Genomic DNA, 23791 nt, shown 5'->3' on the forward strand with positions numbered 1-23791 from the left:
TCATCGTGTAGTTAGCATTCTTCGGAGCCAGGCACGAAATTGAAATTGTTCAACACTATCCTAGGCTATGTTTTCTTAATATGAATAAACGAACGAGCTAGAGCTAGATGCACCTAGCTATACCTAGTCCAATAGCGAAAGCGACGATCAAAGCCATGACATTCTAGAATACGGGAAAGGGGCAAAGACTTGTGCACAAGACGAATCAAAGTCCAGGCTTAGCCACTTGATCTTACGACGTTGTTGGATCTATTATTTACGATTTAACGAGATTGAAGCTTAGAAGGCCGAGGCACTCTACGGCACAGTCGGGACCGAGCATCACGAATCGTGTCATGGAGTTTGGCAGAGTATACGCCATCCGATTCGCGACTTCGCTACCAGCGAATGGCACGAGTCAGCACGAGTCACATCACGATCATGTAACTAATAGTATTTGATACCGGCCTTAAGAGACCATATTGGTTCCGATCAAGAAGCTTTGATGAGGGGTCGGGAAGATCAAAAAACTACGCACTAGAAATAGCAGGATGGGAAGGAATTCATCCAGCTCGGTATCGGTACCCGTCAAACCGAGTAGGACGACACCACCTTTACCATTATCATTACCATTCTTTCGCGCAACCTTTAGCATTAGCCCCGGAGTTGTGTGAGAGTACCCCCCATGTAAGGCGCTCGGAGCTCGGCATACAGACCGACGTAATGACGAAGATAGCGAACGAGCCAAAAAAGACTTACCTGCCCGAAGCGGAAGATAGGAATTTGGGGGTGAGATTAGTCCGTCCGCTCTTTCAATTCTCGGGTCGATAGACTGGATGTTGTTTCAGGACGCTGCACAGGGCTGCTCCGGATTGCTACCTTCCTGCCCTACCCAGCTATCCTGGGATGTATGTATGCATGTATGTACATTCTTGCGTCGCATACATACAGTAAGTAAGTAGCATAATATCATGGGTGGAGATGCCAGTCGCGTGGCAAGTCGGACCTGAATGCATGCCGGGGGCGTTAAGCGATTCCTTGACGTAGTGGTCTTTTATTTACTTACATCCTAGGTAATAGGTGTGTAGATGGGTTGATGTAATTGATGTACATCGTATCTGGGTCCTAGATCAGCGCGACGACGACAACAACGTTGCAATCTGGAAGTTTTCGATCTTTTTTTGGTTCCTTGCTTGGGAGGGGGTTGGAAAATGTCGGGGTGTGTGTGTGTGTTGTTGGCTCGTGGCATTGGGATGGGATGCGGATGCGCGCAAGTACCGGGTTGGGAATGCAAGTTAGTAGCTTGCCTTTGTTTACTATGGCCATTAAGCGCCGATGTACTATAGTATTTGCCTTTGTATAGCTACTAATACTAATTGCCATTACTACCTGTCTCCATCTCATCTCATCTCATACCATGCCATGCCATACCATACCGTACCGTGCCATCGTTCATATCCCAGGATCCCAGGGGTCCTGGACTACTTATTTTGGGTTGTATTAATTATTGTTCAATTAAAATGAATACGTTGCTGATTGTTACTGATGATGAGACGCGATGTGACGCCCTGCGATCTACTTGACCTGCCGTGATTAGAAAGACGGTAGAAGGATTTAGAGAAGCCACTTCGAAGCTGGGGCTGATCCTCCTCACCTCCGCCTATTCAGCCCCCAAAAACGTGGTTCAAGGACATCTTGGTCCGTCCGCTCTCCTTGCCCCGTTATCCGCGGCCCACGGAGGGAGTATGGGTAAGGGTGGGGGAGGAGATGGGAACGAGAACCGCTGTCTGGGTTTAATTTTAGGATAACTTCGAATTGTATACTCCGGAGAAACAGGTTTAATCTTTTTTTTCTTCTTCTACCCTTGTGGTGAAGAAAGGAAAAGAAAAAGGAAAAAGAAAAAAAAAACTGCTTAGCGCTCATCGCTGACATTATCGCCGAAAATCCCCAAAAGTAGTGGGGGACGGTCTCAGCTTTGATCAGCGGGAATTTCATCCGTCCCGGTCTCCATCTATACTATCTAATAACTTGTAGGTATACAAGTATATAGGTAAAAGGAATATGTTTACTTTCCGCGCTCGCGGAACATAACGGCTTGTTTAAAAACACCGCCGGAGATAAACAGGGCATAATATGATGTAGGTATGTTTACTAGCAGCTGGATGCAGGGTGAACGCGTGGTAACTCTGCAATGCTACGCTTGTTTCCGCCTTGACGGAATTTTTCCTAATTGTCATGCTTTTTGAAATGATCTACCGCCATTCCTTTTGATGTAATTGAAGTCGAAGGGACATGCTAGTATGCCTTCATGACGGTAATTGGGATTGGTACCATGTACAAGGATTGTCGTTCCAGATCTCTCATCTATTTCGAGAATAGCCTACGATGAGGCACTATGTCGACTTGACATGGGGGTAAAACGAGGGTGTACTACGGAGTATAGCTACGTAGGGCTAGTCGACTCCCGTAGGAATGTCTATCAGATCTATATACATTAGATTCTTCCTTAATTTGGTTCCTCGCTCTCGTTAATTTCTCTTGTGCATCCCGACGTAGTACTGAATTATCGAAGCTATGGGCTCCTTAATCAGACGCTCGGTCCAATGAGGACCCACGATGTCGGGATGTTGGGACTAGGAATAATTAGGTAGGACGGTTCCCAGTTCATATCTATTACTTTGTAAGTATGTAAATACATGCCAGCTTACATATGTGCCTGTCAATTTGGCGTGGGGCGTGTATGAACGCAGGGTCGAAGGATTCAAACTTGCCTCGTGGCATGAGTGAGGTAGCTCTGGGGTGACGTCGGAGCTGGCTGGACACCTAAACTGCTTGGTAGGTCGGCATACGTACGTACGTAGGTCCCTACGGGCGGATATTCGTTCGGGCGTAGGCCACCTCACACATTTTTAATATAATAAATATATGGAAATTCTACACTTTGAAAGCAATCGTGGCAAGTCGATATGTTCCATTACATTGAAGTCAGCTATGGAGTAGTGCAAGGCGGGCGAACCACGAGGCAACTATGTCGCAGAATGTGGTTCTGGAACAATAGAAGATCTGGAAAATCTACTCGGCAGTGCCTACATGGGGAGAATTGTGGTAGCAAGAGATTGCGCGGCGTCATGCATGACCATTATGACGACCTTCTCATCTCTTTGCCACTCGTCTACGTTACAACTGAGATCCTCTTGTCCTCGAGGTTACCGGCCCAGTTTGTGAATTGTTTGATCTTAAAACGACTGCTAGATGGGGTGAATTGTCCCCGTGTTATCTTTTCCCCTCAAAAGAAAATTTATGATCAATAAAAAAAGCAAAAAAGAGGGGAGCTCTGAAAAGCCACTATGATTTTTCGGTGATAGGCGGCGAAAAAATTATTACCGAAGCTAACTCCATAAAGAGAAGCTTCCCTGCCGTCGATTTCGCTCTCTCACCCCGGGGCTAGGCGTCGCCTCGGTCCTTGTAAAAGCGAACTAGACTAGGCAAGGCATGCTGGCCTACGAGTCAGCGAGCCTACCTATCTAATAGGCGACCGGACCCTACAAGGTGGCTGTTATGGCTAAACTCCTAAAGTCGAAACCAAGCGGAGAATGGCCGGCGTAGCGGTCGCATGATTCGTGTAGCAGGCCACCGCTGATCAGCGACAAGTTGCGGTCGAGGAAGACGACATCTTCCATTGTCGAATAAGCGCTGTCTGAAAACCTGGGGGCCACTGCAATGCTGCGGCGGCGATGCTGGTCAGGCTGATTTTGCACTTTCATTTTTCTCTTGCTTCTTTCGGCTTCAGTAAGGACTCAGTTCCCAATACCAGTCCCGGGTCATGTACGTGACGTTGAAGTAAGAGGATATGTACAATCCTGCGCAGTTAATAAAACCTCATCTCGAATAAGGAAAGCTGTTGGTGGCCAAGGTTACATTTTCGCACGCTTTCGGTCGACTGTTAATACCTCTCCAGTCTCTGGTGTACTTGCAGTACTCCCCGGGTCCCGCTCTTGCCACGGCTGAGAAAAACAATTACACACAAGTTTATCGTCTCCTCATCAACAGACCGACCTGCTTGTTCTTCCTTCAGAGCTCGGGTTTTGATCGGCTTCTATCTTCCCTCAACAGATGAAGTGTTTCGTCGCCCAGCCCTTATGCGGCACAGACCAAGCTAGGAATTTGGGGGCGATTATTATAGAATCGTCCACATCCAACCCCATGTGAAAACTGGGCATTACCAAGTCCTAAGCCTTACAAACAGGACCAACAGATAGATCCTCCCTCTTCGGCTTGGTCTAGTCCGGGACTACTTTCTCACCATCCATACCGCCTAGATCATAGGGCTGGCCAATAGATGGGGTATAGTGTCAGCGATACCAAAGGATTGGCGTCCAATCCAAGTGACGCACATACGGGATAGGATGTCAAGAGATTCTAATTAATGTACTCGATATATCGTGATCGGCGCTAACATTCCGAAGCTAGCGGCGAATATGTGTCTGTTCAGAGATTGGCTTCAAGCCATGTAGGTTACCCCTATGCACCACGTCCTTTTCTTATCACCCTCAAGTGTTCTGGGGGGGCTCATATGACACGCAAGGAGAGTAAAATCACGAAGTGGATGGAGTCCGCTTCCTTGGGACCCCTTAAGCCATACGCTATCTAAGATAGGAATATGTGAATGAGAAATGTCAATTCCATTCATCCGCGCATGGGATGAATCCAATACTACTGAAGCTTAGACCTTGCTGATGTCTGCTAATCTGGGGTTATCCCGTGCATCCTAAAGGTCCGCTTCAATACTTAGTGTTCTCACCACTTACCTGCCACGCCCTGATCCCAGTTGAACCGTAGCAGCCGTGGCATGGGGTCACTAGAACACCCCTCTCCTTTTTTAGAGATGACCCTGACTGGGTTCAGGGCTTAGTTCAAGCAGGGGCTCTCTCACATAGAGTGGGTAGCCATAATAACTTTAGGTGCTTGGTTTCTTTCTTTAGTCCGACTACGGAATGAATACGTGAATTTCCTCTATTTTTACTTGTGTAAGGGAAGAGAGAGGCGAACCGGGCCCTAGAGCATCAGATGGTCGATGCTAGTCTAGGGGAGAATTATGGTTTCGCCTCGGTCTAAGCCCGTGCGAATTCATTACTAGCTGAGTCTAGATGCTTTTGTTGATCATTATTCTCACCTGCCAAAAGCTTCATATTTAATCGAGGCGTATTTATTGGAGATGGCTTCGGAATAATTAAATTAAACGATAGCTATCATTTTAAAATGATGGCAAGGATGTGGAGTTTGAATAGGTGGTGGTGGTGGTAACCCCTGAAACCCAACCAGTGTTTTCATAGATGGAGTACATCTGAGAAAAGGGGCACAGGAGAATTGTCTTCCTAAACACAAGATGAACCATTCCTCATTAATGCACCTCGAATAGACGATGTTCCGTCTAGAGATGGCTCGTATGACCTCGCCTTGCCAACCATACATGTAAATGACAGAGCGTCAAGCTTTAGCGACACGGAAAAATACTGTACATATTCTATCACGCCTTCGAAGATACGCAAGTCCACAAGGGACGCACTCACGGAGAGAAAATAGAGCTCGTATTCCATTATAGCGTCATAAGCGCAGATTCATATCATAGTTAGGAACCCCTATTGAGTGTTGATGTGCTCGATACGTACATTTAGGGGTAGTAGTTACCAGTAGCATGCCTGGGGATCGGCTAGAAACCCCAGCCGGGGGGAAACAAACAAAATTAAGCTTGTGTTCCTAAACTACACGAACAGCATGGGCCATCAGCCACGGATGGTCGCGTCAAATTGTAGTCCAGTCGCGGATCTATCTGCCTCCGGAATAGAAATTGTACGTACATAGACTGAAAAGAGCAAACTGCATACGTCTCAATGCACGGGGACGGCGCTTATATGCATTCATATTGAAACCCTTTCATCTCGTAGGATGTATTGGTCGCCTTATGCTTAAAAGTCCCAATATTCCCGATTAACTGGAGAGTGAGACGTCGTCCTAGTCCTGTCTCGCAAGGGTCGAAGAGCGAAATGATACAAGGCTTTCATGGTTGAGAATAATCTCTGCATGAAGTGATATCCAAATGCTCGGGTTCGTGGCCTAGAAGCTACCGTACTGTGTCTGAGAGCGTAATGAATGAGGGCTTTGCCATCGGGATCCGACCCTAGTCAATGGAGACGTACTGACTTTAAGTGAGGATCCCCGGTGCACCGTGTTCTCTCAAAGTACTTAGACCTTAACCAAATGTGTTAGTATCTCTGTTGGCTACAATAGGTGGAACCGCGGTTATTAGTACTTGTTGGTTTAAAAGAGTTGGGCCAGGCTCGCTTACCAGGTCACTCCCAACACGGCCAGAGGCTTAGAGGGCGAATAAGGGAAATGGATTTCAAACAAGCGCGCGGATGAATGTGTGATGGTTGGCATAGCTAACCGCAAGGGAGAGTCATCTTGGAAAGTAGAGTCGAGCGCGCTACTCGATTAGGCTCTATCTCGTATACAACTATCTCCTAACTAACTTCATCATCCCTTGATAGGGGCGGAAGCGTCACCGGGCAGATGGAATAGGAATAAGAAAACTAGGACAACTGCAGACTTTCAACATTTCGGTAGTATGCCGAATGACTCCTTACGGTACGGTCCGAATATAGAACCAACAATAACTCAGCCCTATAGTCTAGATATGAGAGTATAGGCAGAGGGATAAGAATTACTGGTTCTGGTGTTATGTGCCGACATCTTTGGTATAAACCTTCAAATAGAGTGCTGACAGTACGTACACGGACTTACCGCTACTGCACAGAGGGATTACGGCCCGACTTAAAATCGATTTAGAGGCTCACTTGACTATTCGACGGTGAGGGTTGCTTGGCATCATCATTAATTTATACCAGCATTCTACATATTAGGTAGATGTAAAAAGTTACCTTATATGCCTCAAGTGCGCAAGTATGGTTCGAGTCAGCGTCACACATCCTTCAGATGACAGGAAAATTGGTATAGGCTGCGATGGGGTGCTGAGGCTGCTTGGCCGTTGTATGGGACAAGGTGTGGCCAGATGTGATTGGTTACCGACTGGCCGGAACGCCTAAAATTTATTGCCAGGGTATGTCGCTGATCAACCACTAAGAGCTCGTGGTAAATTGGGGTTAAGGGTGCAGTGCCACCTTCCTAGGCGCTAAGCGCTGTGCTGCAACATGGTCCTTCCTTTTACCCCCGCTCGACCTACCAAAACGGTATCCACCTCACGTTTTTAGTTCGCACTGTACTCACTTTTTCCCTTTCATCTCAAGTAAGTACGCTAGGTACGCTAAGTACACTGCCGATGTATACTACAGTACCAAGGTACATGTATACATGTGTACTTACATATGTACATACTACATACTACATGTATGTATGTATGTATGGTTATGTATGCCGGCCTCGCGGGCTCTAACCAAGCTAACCCAGCAGCCCCAAGCTGGTTGAGACGCATGGGTGGACCCCTGATCCGTCCCCTCCGGCTTGCCGTCATTTGATCGATGTCCCGTCGGCATGTCGTAATCTCTTCACATTTATGTACTGCATTCATCTCCGCTTCTCCTTTGGGCTTCTGCCCGACGCTCCATGCACCACTCGTCGAAGTCAGCATCGATATTCGACCACTCAGGTGCATCGCTGCGCAATAGTTATTGTATGCCGTCCCATACCCTCGGAACCGACAACAACCTATGACTTCGCACATAATAGATGCCACCCGCAAAAAAGCGGCATAACTTATACCAGAATCATTCCGTGTATGTCGGCTCTTAGGTAAACCCCGGGAAGGAAATAGTTGTTGCACATCGCGTCGCCGCTCATAGACGCCGACTGCTAGTAAGTATTAGGTATGTAAAACGACTATCACTCTAATTCTTCTTCCCCTCCGCCTCTTTCGAATCTCCTCCTAACTAAAAATATTGTGCTACCTAATGTATGTAATGAGTATCTCACCCATGGTCCTCCTCTTACTTAATTGATCTCACTCAGATGTACCTTACCGCTAGTGGCTTAGTCCCCGCAGTAAATAACACCCGAAATCTAAAATCTTTTAAGTACCCGAGTTTTCAATTGATAGACATTATAGTATGCTATAGCTGGACCCCACGTAATATTAAAATGTTAATCTTTTTAGTATGAGTGTGGACGTAAGAGGCATTAACGAGAGCTATCTATTTGAATTACGCTCAAAAATACATAGACTACTATCTACAAAAGTTCCAAGTTCGTTCGGCAAATATTGTATCCGAGTACATTCAGTGTTTATAGTCTCCCAGGTACCTACATGTAAGTACACTAATAGCGCTAGCTTAGCCTTAGCTTAGCCTATTTGTGTGCTACCTAATGTAGGCCAGGGCGAAAGAGAAAGAGAAAATAGGTATGGATAGTTTATCTAGCGGATCTGTGCCACTCTACTAGCCACCTAAGTATACCTAACGGTATCCTAGGGCTATTTCCCCGTTTGTGGGCCTGTGGGACGGTTTATGGGTTCTAATGTAGTACACGTAAGTTAGGTATAGTGCTGCATTCAAGCGAAATGGACATGTCCTTTTGACAACGGGGGAAATTTACCATTTCTATAGTTCCTACATGCCTAGCATAATACATAAACATTCAACCCCAGATACCTTTTTAGAATTTATGTAGGTATGTATTGTGTGTATGGATGTATGGATTATTATTGCGAGACTCCGCGATTGGCTGAGATTATTATTTAAAAGGAAAGAAAACACCGTAATGGCAACGGCAGGCTCCACCATAGCTATCATCTCGTGTGGCACACATCAAATTATTATGCACTTGCATACCTTATACATATATACTTTTATCATCTCAAGTAGGTATAGATGTACGCAAGTATAGTACTTATCTAATCCATATATGTACTAGTTCGTGTGGGGCACTGCGCCATCCGTTCTCACATAACTCAGCCCATTTTCAAAGATGCCCCGGTCAATTAACCCCTTCTTCCCTCATGGCCCATCCACAATCCACCACCACTTTCTCCTTCTACCTCACCCGATTCGAAGATCAAATCGTCTCACACTATTTTTTTTCTTTCTCTTTCTCTTTCTCTTTCTCGCTTTCTCTCCCTTCCCCGTCTACCTACATACATGGCCTACCTGGCACCCTTGTTCCCCTCTCCATCTCCAAAGAACCCCCCCAAACGGACCCCAAATTCCTTGGCCACTATCTAATTACATGGGAATACATGGGAACCTTGGAAGGGATTTGAAATGTTCCTTCACCGTCTCGGTCCCCAGGACCTTAGTAGATCGGAGCTCGGTGCTCGGCAGAGCTATTGCATGTAAGTGATTCGTATACCCTGACGATGTGGTTCATACGCCGAACACCTCCGTCACCGAGCTCGAGCCATCGCGGCTTTTAGGCTTTAGAGTCGTCAATCAATCCATTCATAGCCGCACCCGAACCAGGGTACGCTTCAAGCGCTATCGTGGTCGCCGCTATGGTCAGGAAACCACATACCTACTTATCTAACTATTCCTTACCCAGCTGTATTATACACGCTAGGCCGCGCTTGGCCGGCCTGGCAGACCAGCTATCTGCTATCAGCCTGATGGCGACGTTGCAAATGATCGAAGCATCGTCGGTCTCAAGGAGAGTTGCAACACTGTTGAAGCTTCTAACTGCGCAATGGCTGCCTCCCTGAGTAGCAACCACTCTCATTCTCGCAGGCAACCGCTGAAACCCTTCGATATTATTGAGCGTGATTCGCGGCACTGGAAAAACCCTTAATCTTCATATTAATTCGAATACTGACCTATCCGAGGCTTTGCGTCGCTCTTCACTTCGGAAATCTGCACAGCAACATGTTGTTCCGAGTGACTCAAAGATGTGTGGGAGATTCGTACCCCGTCTCTCCTTACAATTCTTCGACTGTGTTTCTCGACTTTCCCCACAGGGGTGCTGTGAACTACTATCACAGACCGGGGGAAATGAGAATCCGAGTTTGTGAGGTAACTTTCTATGTGGAAGTACGTTCTCCATGGCTTCAATTTTCATTGTCTCAGAGGACCATGGTTTCCTAACGGGCTCCATTTACATCGGGATCAGTCATCTCTCCTCATTGGCCGGCTACTTTCGCCTATCCTTTTTTATTCTCCTTGCTCTAATTAATCATCATATTTTTTTAATGTCTACTGAGTTTCTCGTTGATGCCAAGCTCGATCAAGTTCGCATCCGGATCCTATGAGAGAAAAGGCTCTATAGTAGCTTGGTCGCGAATAGACGTTCCTTCTCCGTCATCGCGGCCCTTGGTCTAGACAAGAAAGCAGAAAAACCAAGCTTTCGTCACTTTCCAAGTAAAACGTTTTGTCAGCTACCTTGTATGCGACTCCCAATTTAGGGATATGCTCTTCCACACACCCTCAACGCCGTACCCTTGGGTCTACATACCCTGGTCCATATCCGCAGAAGACCCAATGTAACCTCATGAATCGCCAATGTACCTTGTACTCGATTTACATCAGATACGTACACATGTTATACCTAGGTACCTTCACAGGCGGATATTCGAGCTCCTGTCCATATGCCAGCACAGTGCTGAGTACGGTTTGATCATGCCTGTCAGTCTACGGCACATATCCTCATCCTCGTTCGCTTAACTTTCGATTCCCAGTCAAGATTAACGGGGAATATGAAGTGGAAGTCGTTTGCTTTCCCTTCCCACGCCTGCCCTACGGCTGCCCCGTATTTTCTTTGATGCTATGCCATGGCATAGTCCAGGTAGTTCCCATCCAAAGCTCCCACACACCTAGTCTACCGCACACCCCGCTACTTTGTCTTCCCAGTCACCCTCCTAAGCCTTGATGAGCCTTGTCTCCCCCCATTCCCACAGTTCTGGTATGGAACATACCCAGACGGCCAGTGTGATCCTTGTTTCGAGCGCTTAATGGACGCATTCCGGTGACGGGGGCCCTTGATCAGTCGGCACACTGGGGGGGTGTCTGCTAATCTGCCCACCAGGGGGGGCAAGTTGTAGTGATTTTACATACGTTGCGGCGGCTATTCATGCGTCTGGCTTTCTAGGCTCCACAGGCAACACTTGGATCACTCCCCAGCAATGGTTAGATCCAAGCCCCTCATACATACATAGCTTGCCCTGTCACCTCTGACCCCTGTCAACCTTTCGAGGATGTATCTCGAACGCAGAGGTGGGTATAGAGGTACTATGTAACATGTTCTTGTACATTTACCTATCAATGTACCTTGTGGAGCTCTTCCCATGGTCTGGGACTCGAAAGCGTGTACTAGCTCTCAGGAACACGCTCGACGACGTACATATGTCCTCCGGTTCCCACCTCAACTTTGACTGCCCTACGAAAGACAAGGCTCCGGCTTGACTATAATACCCCTTCGCCTCCCGATCTTGCCTCGCGCTTGGCCGGGACCTGAAAAGGCATATTTTCTCTCAGTCCGACTGACTTCATCCGCTTTGTGTTGTCATATTCTACACATTTTGAGAAACGCTTAATGATCCATAAGTACAAACAAATTTAAAGGAGCATCCATCCCCACGAACTTGTTCTTAGTTCCAACGGCGAACCCACCCACCTCGCTTCTGTTAGTCGCCAAACGCGCGCTGCTCCCAACATACAACTATTTACCCGCATTGAAATGGATGAGACAGTATACGTTCGTACAAGGTCAGACCAAATGCGCAACAGTCTCTCGAGAGACTCGGGCATGGTTGAAGACCGGCGATCATCTCCCGCTGGTTCCGCATACTCTCACGATATTCCTACCTCTTACGCCTCAGTAAGTCTCAAGTCTCTGTTGTTTAACTTTTTACGATTTCAAATGCGTGGTAAACTCATACACTATTTAGGTCCCTCCGTTTAACTATTCGGTGCCGTATGATTCTTCGCTCCCTACTCCAGTATCAGTTGCGGGATCACCCTCGATGAATGAACGGACTGCGAAGATCATGCATCCGTACAGCCAGCACCGGGCAAGCTCCCAACAGCCCACCCCTCCAAACACGTCACGGCCGTGGGGGAACTATCAGATGAACGCTCCCGCCGACCTCCTAGAAATGCCCGGCCTAGAAGCGCACCAACCTTCTAGTGACCATGGACAAATGGTCTCGGAACCTCAATTTCAATGGGGCCATTATACTGTCTCAAGCACCGAGGCACCCGAGGACATGCAGCCGCAAATGACGCACCCGTCAATGTTCTCGGTTGCGCCTACGGATCTGGTTAGGCCTCCGATTACTATCCACCCTCAAAATATGCCTCTTCCTGCTCCAGCGCAGGTACCTATTCTACATCATTCTCCAGATCCACGAGATCTAGCTCCTTCGGTAACACCAATCGACAATATGCATCATCACTTCCCTAACATTGTGCACCAGCCGCAGGTGATTATGGACTTTGCACCGTACAGGAGAAAGTCTTCCAAGTCCTCGAGAAATGGCCGATCAGGTAGACCCCCGAAGAGACCCCGGACCCAAAACCGAACCCTTTCAAAACGCGACGATGCGGATATGGTGGACCCCCAGCTTACATCGGCGGATGACGCCTCTTCGAGTTCGAAACCGTCCGGTCGAAGTATCACCTTGAGGCCTGATGCTCCTGAAAAGGACCGTTTCATATTGGAACTCAGGTGTCAAATGGACAACGACAAGGGGAAGGGAATTTGGGAAGAAATTACGAAGAAATACGAAGAACGCTTCGGTAAAAGGCGACAAGAGTCACTACAAATGAACCTTACCCGCGCTGTATTAAAATACGCAGAGTGGCCTGCTTCTGAGGTAAGTACATGACAAGTGCGCTAGGAGCTGAACCAGAACCAGCATAACTGGTCTATGGTAGCTAACTTGATAAATAGGATGAAGCTTTAAGACGTGCAGTTGAGGAGCTCGACCGACGCCGCTACGCAGATTTAGCTAAACTGATGAAAGAGAAGTATGGGGGCTGCCAGGCGTGGGAGTGGAAGGAGGGCCACATTCTCAAGCGGTTGATCGATCTCGGCATTGAGGAATTCGACCCCGAAGACGTAACAAAAAAGCCTCGCCGAAAATCTAAGAAGGCCATGAGTAAGCGTCCGACTGGGAAGCAATCCTGGGCCAACCCAACTGTGACCCTCCCGTACGAAGATGGTCGCGAAATATCCTCTGAGCAGGAAAACTACATCTTAGAAAATTACTGTAAGCCGGACCCCGAATCTCCTGACCCAGATGCTATGAACGGCATCATGGAGCACCCGAATACATTGCCTACTAGAGGAAGCACTGAGAGAGACCCCGGGGAGAGTCGAAGCGAGCGAGTGGCAAAGCAAGCGTGCGAGCAGCTACTCTCAAAGAGGAGTGATCATGTATATGGTGCCCTGCCAATGGGCGAACACCACAACTAAATGTTACGAGGCGATTTTTGTCAAATTTTTCAACATAGTATACGGATTTTCATCACCGCTACTCATGACATCATTATAATAATTGTGCGGCTGCTTACACATCACTAGAAGATACTTCAATGTCATAATTTTAGCGATTGCTTTGGAGTTGGCGGGAGGCTTCATATCGCCATCGTAGAGGAGTACCCATCCTCGCAGGGAATCTAGGGAAAATGAGGTAATATTTACTGGAAGGACTTGCACAATTTCTGTTTCTAGGGGTCCTCATTCTATCTTGGGAGGGCTCAGGGGGAGGCTCGGGTGTGGATGAGTTCACCGAAGGCGTTGGGATGCATTGCTCTTTAGCATGGGTACATTATCACGAGCTTCGCGGCCTTCATTTTTTCAGGGCTATTTTGGTATTAGCTGTTCTATGTTAAATTTACTATTTGACATGTCCAGACATCATTATCATCATCAGGCAACAGGTGGCAATTTGTATTTCGTTTTAGGAAGGAAAAGATATTTGTTAGTTTGGCTTAATAAGGGGGGTATGAAAATACGGTGGTGTGGCCGTTTTGATGAGGAGCAAAGGAGTCATTATCGTGTTTCAGATGTAATAATTCTTTAGGTCTTCTCGAAAAGTCTATGGAAAATACCTATGTCTATGTACCCTCATATTATTCCAAGGCAATAGTTTGCGAGACCTGCGAAGCTCGGGCAAGGCGGGACACCGATGATGAAGGACAAAGTTCCAATTCATGAAACAGGTCAAGATCAACATACAGAAAGTCCCTACATACGCCCCGTCTGGTTTTCGATCCGTAGAATGGAGATCCGGGATCAAAAGTCTCCGCTACGGCGTCTGCTCTCCTCCCCAATCGAGTGGCTGAGTAGCTATTTCTGTGACTTGTCAGGGACAAAGCTATGGGCGGCTGCTGTGCCGCTTCGAATCTGTTCCTTCGCCCACCCAGAACCGTTACCCATTACACACTTACTTACCTCACACTTACACGCGAACAGTAGCGTGGTCGGAATTTTTGAGTGTTGGTTGCAAGGGAGAACCAACATATTGACCCATCCGCGCGGAAGAAAGGTGGCTGGAAAGAGAAAGAAAAAGGCAAAAACAAACAAAAAAAAGTTTGAAACAAAACAAGTCAACGGAAGCGCGCTGCGCCTGTTTCTAATTATAATATTGGCTTCTATAATGATGTTCCTTTCTTCTTCTTTTTTCTTTCTTTTACTTCTACTACTATTCCATGGATGGCAAAGCTTGGCCTCTGTGACTAAGACATACAGTTTAGGAGTAGCCTCCGCAACTCCAACACGAGAACCGGAGGGCTGGAGACGGACGCCTTACCGCCTTTGTCTTGTGCATGGTGGGAAAAAGTCGGACACGTGGGGATGACTGTGGACTTGGATCTTGAGATATGCCGAGACGCCTTTCATATTAACTCTGCCTGGATTGTGGATCCAGGGGTAAAATACCCTTTAACATGTCTTAGCAAAGTAGTGTACATTTCTATTATGTCTTGAGATGAGATATGGGGACCGACATAATCCTTCATGAAGCAAATGGGACTAGTTCGTAGAGATGGAATATAGCATAGTACGATATAGAGTTGCATACACGGCACTTGGTAGCTCCCCATAGGGCCGATCGAGCCGTGAAGCCACGTGCTATTATGGTTGCATGGGCATTATGTTCCTGTGACTTGACTCGATCTCCGTCTCTCCCCACGCGCGGCCATCCCGTTCTAAGCGGTATTATTGCGTTAAAATGTGTGTAAGCCCAACGACAATGGCATGATATTCCTCCATACCGACTGATAAGCAAGAGATTTCAGCTCTGGGGTGGAGCCTTGCCTCCGCGGAGACATGGGTGAGTATATCTGATAACATCCATGGAATCGAAGAGACCATAATCAACCAGCCTTATGATGCAAGTAAAATTTAGGGTCGGAACTGGTATGGACCGACGGCTAGGAAAGATGCCTACTACGTACGTACACATATAAGAGGGATGTATGGATGGATGTACGGTACCTACCGGGTTAGGCGCATCTCAGGACCGGGATATATCTACTTCCTACGATAGGATGGAGCGAAAACGAACGGAAGAAGAATATGGAAGATGTGCACGTATCAACTAGGTAAGAGAGAGGACGGAAGACGGAGTGGGAAGGTGGTTTAGAAAGAAATCTGTTAGTGACACCGCCCCTTTTTCCTAGGAAGATCTCTTTTACGTGCCAGAAAAGCCGGGCTGGAATACCGCAATAACAATAACGCATCCCCCAAGACCGGGTATCCCGCATTGGTTGGGGGGTGTAATGGCGTCCAAGGAAGCTTGCCGTGAACCGCGCCCTTGGGAGATTGGACTGACTCTCACTGGCCCGCGAAATAAAGCAGCAGTGCAAACGAGGAAATCCATGTGCATGCAATACTACCTATTACCTATTCCCTACTACACACCGAGTAGTCTTTTTTTCTGGCCCCCTCGCATAAAATAACCATCGTCCTCAGATGACATCCTTCTGACTTTTTCCCACCATTCAATATTGTAGGTAATGTGGTGGTGTATTGAATGACCTGCTCATCCCAGGGCCCCGGGCCAGGGCCTTAGTAGGTGCTTACTGCCCACACCCCAGTATTCGTACCAAAAAAAGAGACTAGCTGAAAGATAGAAGAAAAAAGAATAATAAGAGCAAAGTCAGAGTATCAACGCCAAAAAGAACATGACATGACAGCATTAGACAGAAAACCTAAGTAATAATAGGGAAAATCCTTCCTTGTTACCTACCTAGCTATTAGCTACAGCTCCTCGGTCACGAAATAGATTTGACACATATATTTGTACTCGCTCGTATACGCTAGAGAGGAAAAAAAAAGTACCCGTAGGTACTTAACCCTGGAAAGACGTTGAAAAAAAAAAACGACGTTAAGCTTCTTTTCGAAGAAGCCAGTGTAACGTGCCCAGCTAATACTATACCGGATTTGATTGGGTAGGGTGCGGCACCAAGTACACTTACAGTAGAAGAGCAAGGAGCAAGGGGGGCTAGACTTGGTAGGAAGCAGGGCTGCAGGTATGTATGTAGTATTTTGAGAAAAGCAGGATCCCAAGAGTGATCCGAGAACATACGCACGCACACATTCGCATACCGACATAGATTATCTTTCTTCATTTTGTACCGGGCTATATTCATCCATTAAGCGTAAGGAACTATATGCGATCTTCGCTTTTCTGTTCCCTACCTTCATTTTTTGTGTGCTGTCGTGATGTGTAGATGTGTATGATGTTTCCCTCTCGGCTCGCTCATCTTTACCATCTGTCCGCGGTCGATCCGCGCGGAGCCCGAATTGGAGGGGGCACAGAACTGACAAGCTTATCGAATGCACATAATTTTTTTTGCTAGAAAAACGTGCAACTGCCGATGAAGATTTGTCAGACTGGTGCCTGTAAGCTAACCCGACAGCTTGGAGCCGAGGCGTTAGAGCTTACGCTGCTGACATGGACGTTGATAGCGGTCAAGACCTTTTTTTTTCTTTCGTTCGAAAGAGGGGCGGCCACTCTGGTAGGTAGTATCATGACATACATATTTGTAAGGGACTTGACACACGGATCAGTGGAGTACCAAGGGGAAGGGTATTGGTGATAATCAGTAAACCACCTAAGCAGCTAAAGCATGTTGCAATGTACCACAAGGATGATTTTTAACGTCTGATATCTGGATAGTTAAGATGACCTTCTTTATTTCCCTCTCTTCTAAGATGCTCAAAACTTGTAATTGAACCTGCATGAACTGGATATTACTGCACGCCCTAGTCACGCATCATGAGGCACAGACGTTAAATGAGGGAAACCTGGCCTCGAAATTGTCTAGGGTGGGAAGTACTGAGTACTTAGGGTAGGGTAAGTACAATAATGGCGATAATGCCGTAGGTTTGTATATTTTGTATACAGTATTTAGGACATTGCGGAGTTAACATTCGCATCGGCTACCGATCAACGCCGGGGTTCCCACGGGGACCCTTGTATACGTAATGTCCACGGAGGTTTTACTGTTTTACTGTGTATGTGAAGACAATTACGAGGTTTCAAATATGAGGGAGAAGCATGTAGCCTCGGACCTCGCTTTTAAGTCGGTAGTATAATTTAGTCAGTCCTCTCAAGAAAACGAGACTTACGCGGCTTGAAACTAGGTAAATTCGCAATACTTTCGAGATCCTTTTTTGAAGGTCCTCGACTGATTATCGCACGGACGGGACGCTAACATTACTTCAAGGAGCATTTCAAGGACCCATCGTACGGGCCGTTAGCTGGCCTTGGCGACCATTCGATGTAAACAAATCTGCCCATGTTCCTTGTCCGAATTGCTAATTTGAAATGCCTTAGGGGGGCCCCTGTTAGCGGATATACACCCGAGATCAGAGAGCCAAATCGTATACCTACCGGTAAATCGTAACGTCTGGGAACAAGGTCTCAAAAGCCGGGTGCCGGAGTCCTAAAGCCGAAAGAAGGTCAATTTGAATCGGTTACTATTTAATGTCCAAGTCGGCTCGTAATTACCACTAGATGTCTTCGAGAGGTAGTGTATTGAGAATAGTATATTGGCGTCGGGCTATCTTGTGGGACTAGTGTTCGGCGACGTAGTAGTCGGTGAACCAGCGGATTTCCGAGTACGTCCGAGGACCCCTACAAGGTTGTCTTTGAAGCCCGAATACTTGAATTGTATAGGGGGTTCCCAATGGAACTTTTGAAAGCTACGGGCTATAGTCCCCATCATCTAGTGTATTTTCAAAATAATTGCGGCGAAGTTGGAATCCCGGCTTAGGCGACATTATGCTACTTCATTAGTGGAGTTTTATCAATTCGGCCAAGGGATACCCATTGTTAGAGTTCCATTTTGTCGTCATAATTGAGGGTAAACATTGATTCCAGGGTGACGAACAACTTACAAAGCATCCTTCCCCTGTCGTCAAAGTTCGAAGGAGAGAAACCCTCGTCGGCCTATATTCAGTGGTCGATAAATAGTAACAAGTAATGGATGATACCTATCCTTTGAGAACTGTAGCATTCCTATACCTCCTTGCTTTTGGACAAACAATAGGCACATTATGTTTCGTCCCCTAGTAAGCCACTAATCTTGACACGAGAAGTCTATGGCCAGCAATGCCTGAAGCCAAATACCCTATGCAAGGATTGCGGCTCAGCAATGTTGCACATGCTCCCGATAGCGGCTACCAAAGTTATTTTAGGTGATGATTGTGTTGCGAAGCCCTGGGAATCGTCAAAATTGAATCCATTCAGGTATAGATTCCAAGGAGAACCTCGTTAACCCAAGGGAATGGATCTCATCGCCTCGTAGGGTAAGCAGATCGCAATATTGGAGGTATTGTTGAGGAATTCCTGGTAACGCTACTGCTCGAGAATGATCCCTTACGTCGTCTTTGAGCTAGTAAGCGCAAGAAAGCACTTTATATGTGCCGCGTACACAAGCTGGGTAAGCTACCAATCGGCTTCCGAGAAGGCTGATATGTAAGGGAGACACCGCATGATCTCCGCGAGTTACACAGCATTCTGCGTCCAAGATGTGCATCTGCGTGCTTTTTTTTCGCTTAGATATTCTCACACGCCTCCGGGTATGAATCCATAATTCCTCGGGTAGAGCTAAGACTAGTTGATTAACAAGCCGATACGAACGTACCTCTACCTCGTCTACTTAAGCCGCCCACCTTCATATGAAGTGTGCGCTGGCTGTCTCAGCCGTCGGTGTAGCTATGAGGTGCCCAGGCACTGGAGCACGTGGGACCGTATGTTCACCAGCGGCGAAGCACTTAGCCGCGAGACAATGTCATAGCTGAGACCAGGTAGTAACGGCGATTTTGGCGTAGAACAGCTTTGTATATGATAGCTAGCCGAAGTGAACCCTAGAGCGCCGTACGTAACGATAGTTAAGTGAAGAAAGCTCATACATTTCAGTTGCGCACTGTATGCCTTGTACCTGGGTAGGTAGGTACTGTAATTGTACTTGCGTATATCGGTGCGGGTAATAAATGTGATAGACCGACGTGAATGATGGGCTTGATCTCTACCATATCGTACGATGTAGTGTAGGTTGGAAGCCAGTCTTATTGAAATAGAAGCGAAAAAAATGATGTAGAGGGAAAGGTTGTCGGCGTTGTCGCAGCCTTGAGAGAATCTTGGCGTAAGATTTTATTAAGTAAGCGAGCCATCGGCGTCATTCTTCATCTTCTTATCGATAGCACGATAGTAGCGGATGATTACATAAACCGAGCTTGTAACCTTGGAAACTGCATTCCGACATTGGCACGTGTCCTCAGCCCGGTCCAGAACCAATTACTGGTAGAAGGTACGAAGGAGGTTATCGTGAAATAAGGTTATCTTAGCTAGATAATTGTTAGTGTAACGGGTATCTTTAGTTCGTCTCGATTTCGATTGTCGAATGACCGCATACCTAATACAATCACCACAATTACATCCCATCCAACATTCGACCATCATGCTCTAAATTCATCATTCGCGTTGTTTTGTTGGTTTTGATTTAGAAGAGAAAGACAAGTCCCAACCATATTAAAAAAACGAACATTTTCCTTTTCTCCGTCGATCCCAAGAATACCGGGAAAAGCTTCATCGGCTCGTGCCCTCCTCGCACCGGTGATTGCTCTTCATACACATGCCTTCTTCTGCATTTCCCTACCGGTAATGCCCTTGCTAGGCATGGGCAATTGGATCTTGGCCATCTCGCGCAAGTCAACGAACCATGGCTCCTTTTCCAGGTTGATCGTGCCATACGCGCTACTGTTGGTGTCATGGCTGGGTGTAGTAGAGTCGATGCGACCCAGTCGCATCGCCGATTTAAGACAAGACACGGTAGATATGTTCTACCACGGCTTCGATAACTATATGAAGATTGCGTTTCCCGAAGATGAGGTATATATCCATGTCACAAAAAAGGTTTCCGATCTGCAAAACGTAGAGAAAAAGTGCATTAGCTCATACATAATTGTTTTTTTATAGTTACGGCCCGTGTCTTGTACTCCATTAACTCGAGATCCCCTCAATCCGAGAAACATTGCGCTTAATGACGTCCTCGGGAATTATTCCTTGACCCTTATCGACAGTCTCTCGTCCCTAGCTATCCTTGCCTCCGCGCCCCCCGATAGTCAAAATACCGGACCCAAAGCCCTTAGCGAATTCCGAGACGGTGTTGCCGCGTTGGTTGCACAATACGGAGACGGACGGTCCGGTCCCTCGGGCCAAGGTGCCCGCGGTCGAGGTTTTGATGTTGATAGTAAAGTTCAAGTCTTTGAAACCGTAATAAGGGGTGTTGGTGGATTGTTAAGTGCCCACCTATTTGCCGTCGGAGATCTGCCTATTGCTGGTTATGAACCCCGGAGGATAGTTGACGATGATGATGACATCGAAGAACATCCTATACCCTGGCCAAATGGTTTCAAATATAACGGGCAATTGTTGCGGCTTGCCCTCGATCTTGCCCAGCGCTTGCTCCCGGCATTCTATACTCAAACCGGGTTACCCTATCCACGTGTTAATCTCCGTCACGGAATACCGTTCTACTTGAACTCGCCGCTTCACACTAAATCCAACCTAGACCCGAAGCCCCCCGAGGACCCTGAAATCACGGAAACGTGTAGCGCCGGGGCAGGTAGTTTGGTGCTCGAGTTCACCGTACTGAGTCGTCTTACTGGAGACCCAAGGTTTGAGCAAGCAGCCAAGAGGGCTTTCTGGGCCGTCTGGTCAAGGAGAAGCAATATTGGCCTTATTGGGGCTGGTGTGGATGCTGAAGGAGGACATTGGATCGGGGGTTTCTCTGGTATCGGCGCAGGAATTGACAGCTTCTTCGAATATGCTTTGAAGACTCATATCCTGTTGTCAGGCCATGAGCTGCCTAACCGAACAATGCCTCTTACTCCCGATGAAGATGGGCTCGACCCAAATCAAATCTACCGTCCGCTCTCAGACGAAGATAACTCTCCTGACTCTTTCCTACAAGCCTGGCATCATGCTCATGCTGCCATTAAGCGACACCTTTACTCTGGTCTCCATCACCCACATTATGTAAATGCGCATATGTCTACTGGATCTCCACAGGCGTACTGGATCGATAGTCTAGGTGCCTATTACTCTGGTTTGTTGGCCCTGGCTGGAGAACTTGATGAAGCCATCGAGACCCATTTAGTTTACTCGGCTCTTTGGACGCGGTATTCCGCTCTTCCTGAGCGATGGTCTGTCCGTGATGGCAACGTCGAGGGTGGTCTTGGGTGGTGGCCTGGCCGGCCGGAGTTCATCGAATCTACCTATCACCTGTACCGCGCCACTCGGGACCCTTGGTATCTATATGTAGGTGAAATGGTACTAAGAGATATCAAGAGGCGATGCTGGACAAAATGCGGTTGGTCTGGTTTGCAGGATGTACGCACCGGAGAGAAGAGCGACCGAATGGAGAGTTTCTTCCTCGGAGAGACCGCCAAATACTTGTATCTGCTATTCGACCCAGATCACCCATTGAACCAGCTTGATGCTTCTTACGTATTTACTACGGAAGGACATCCACTGATTATCCCTCGAAAGAAAACTCGCCGTTCAGTGCCTAAACAAACAACAGAAAAGGCCATCCAGCCTTACTTCAATGCTCATTTCACAAATACATGTCCGCGCCCACCTATTCTCCCTCCAATATCTGGCTCCGCTGCTGCTGCAAGGCCGGACCTTTACAATGCGGCCACTCTAATTCGACTCCATCAAATCCCCAATATTCATAGCACTCTAGAAGACCCGATCGCGAAGCTGGGCGGATCTGAAGGACAGACAAAACCTTCAGAAAACCCGAGAGAAAATTATACATACTTTCCCTGGACCTTACCTCCTTATATGCTTCCGACGGACGGGATTTGTGCCGTAACTAGGCAGGCTCAAACCTCGGTCATCGAATTCCCGTCCAATGCCCAACAATCCGTCGGTAGTGCGTTCAATATTATGTTCGGCGGACATAACCTCGTCCGCATGGGAAGTGAAGGTATTATGATCAATAGTCTTTCTGGTCTGAAGCTAGCCCTCCTCATGGAAGAACCGCCGGAGACGTCTGAACGAGCCTGGAGAGTCTATAGTATTGGCAATCTACCACTAGGCCGTGACGAAAAAGTCTTCATTTCCCGCGATGTCCTCGAGGATATGTCCGACCCCCTCTTCCACCGCGTCCGCGACTCCGTCATTGTCGATCTTCTCGTACAGACCGAGATTCCTCAAGAACCACCCCAGCAACACCATAACTCTACGTCCGACGAACCGGAAACTCCATTCGAAGCCCAGGCTATTGAACTAGACGCCGACGTTGGCAGCACTAACTTATTCTCCTCATTCCTACAGCAAATCACATCCGCCCTCCGCGAACCCGCCACGACTTCATTCGGCTCCAACCAACAATCCGACGAGTTATCTGACAGACATCCTAAGTTCCGCTACATCGAACTGCCTGCTATAACACCCGTAGGTGTGGGCGCCGCGTCTCTACCGGATGTCCGCGAAGCCCCAAATCCGAATATTGCAGCTACACAGCTGGACGCGCAGCTCGCGCTGTCATGGCAGAAGGTCTTCTTCGCGGGACAGGCTTGTGATGGTAAATTACCCGATGCAGCGGCGCGACAGCATCAAGTTGTTGTTATGAGGAGAGGTGGGTGCTCGTTCTCGGAGAAATTAGCGAATATTCCGTCGTTTGCGCCCGGAAAGGGTTCATTACAGGTAGTTGTTGTGGTTTCGGATGATGAGGACGATGGTACAGGAAACGAGGATGAAGACGAAGATGAGGTCGGAGGTGAGAGCAGGACTGGTAGAAGAGGTGGAAGGGAAAGCGACAGTGCGCTGAAATTTATACGCCCGCTTTTAGATGAACCGCAGACTACGCCGTCGGGCATACTAAGGCATAGACCTATTGCTATGCTTATGACTGGTGGTGGGAGTGAAGCGTATGAATTGCTCAAGACGGCGAAGAGTGTGGGCATGAGGAGGAGGTACCATGTCGAAAGCCAAGGGTTGAGGATTGGGAATTTAGTTGTGCTGTGATGGATGTGGATAGACGTCATTTAACTACCTACTTACTACTTAGATATCTAAGTGGATATATATACATACACGGAAATAAGGCCATGATTGCTGTTTGATGGATTGATTTATATGTTGAACAGCGAGCATTAACGATGCGGGTGGCATTGTCGTTGTGTTACTTTAAAGGAGGAAGAGTGGTGGTATATAGAAATCAATGTAGATATTCGGGGGATACTTAGGCAACATCTAGAGATAGAAGAAGACATTAAAAGTTGCGTAAAAACAAGTTGCTACGCTTGTGGAAGAAAGCGTGCAGTGGCCACATAGAGTGAAAATAGA

General features: G+C 47.3%; 2 protein-coding genes across 2 annotated transcripts; both read left to right on the forward strand.

Moving 5' to 3' along the window:
* Positions 1-11454: 11454 nt before the first annotated feature.
* Positions 11455-13562, forward strand: F4822DRAFT_140418 (uncharacterized protein). Its single transcript, XM_051452841.1, has 3 exons — positions 11455-11790; positions 11861-12787; positions 12865-13562. The coding sequence occupies exons 1-3, from the start codon at positions 11650-11652 to the stop codon at positions 13387-13389; spliced, it is 1593 nt and encodes a 530-aa protein (XP_051318549.1). The 5' UTR covers positions 11455-11649; the 3' UTR covers positions 13390-13562.
* A 6545-nt stretch (positions 13563-20107) lies between these two features.
* On the forward strand, positions 20108-23470 carry F4822DRAFT_436303 (glycoside hydrolase family 47 protein; the record flags this gene model as incomplete). The annotated part of the gene is made up of 2 exons (XM_051462295.1): positions 20108-20320; positions 20408-23470. 2 exons carry the CDS (start codon positions 20108-20110, stop codon positions 23468-23470), a joined length of 3276 nt encoding a protein of 1091 aa, XP_051318550.1.
* Positions 23471-23791: the final 321 nt, after the last annotated feature.

Source organism: Hypoxylon trugodes, assembly GCF_022578975.1.
Source record: "Hypoxylon trugodes strain CBS 135444 unplaced genomic scaffold F4822scaffold_2, whole genome shotgun sequence".
NCBI classification, from domain to species: domain Eukaryota; kingdom Fungi; phylum Ascomycota; class Sordariomycetes; order Xylariales; family Hypoxylaceae; genus Hypoxylon; species Hypoxylon trugodes.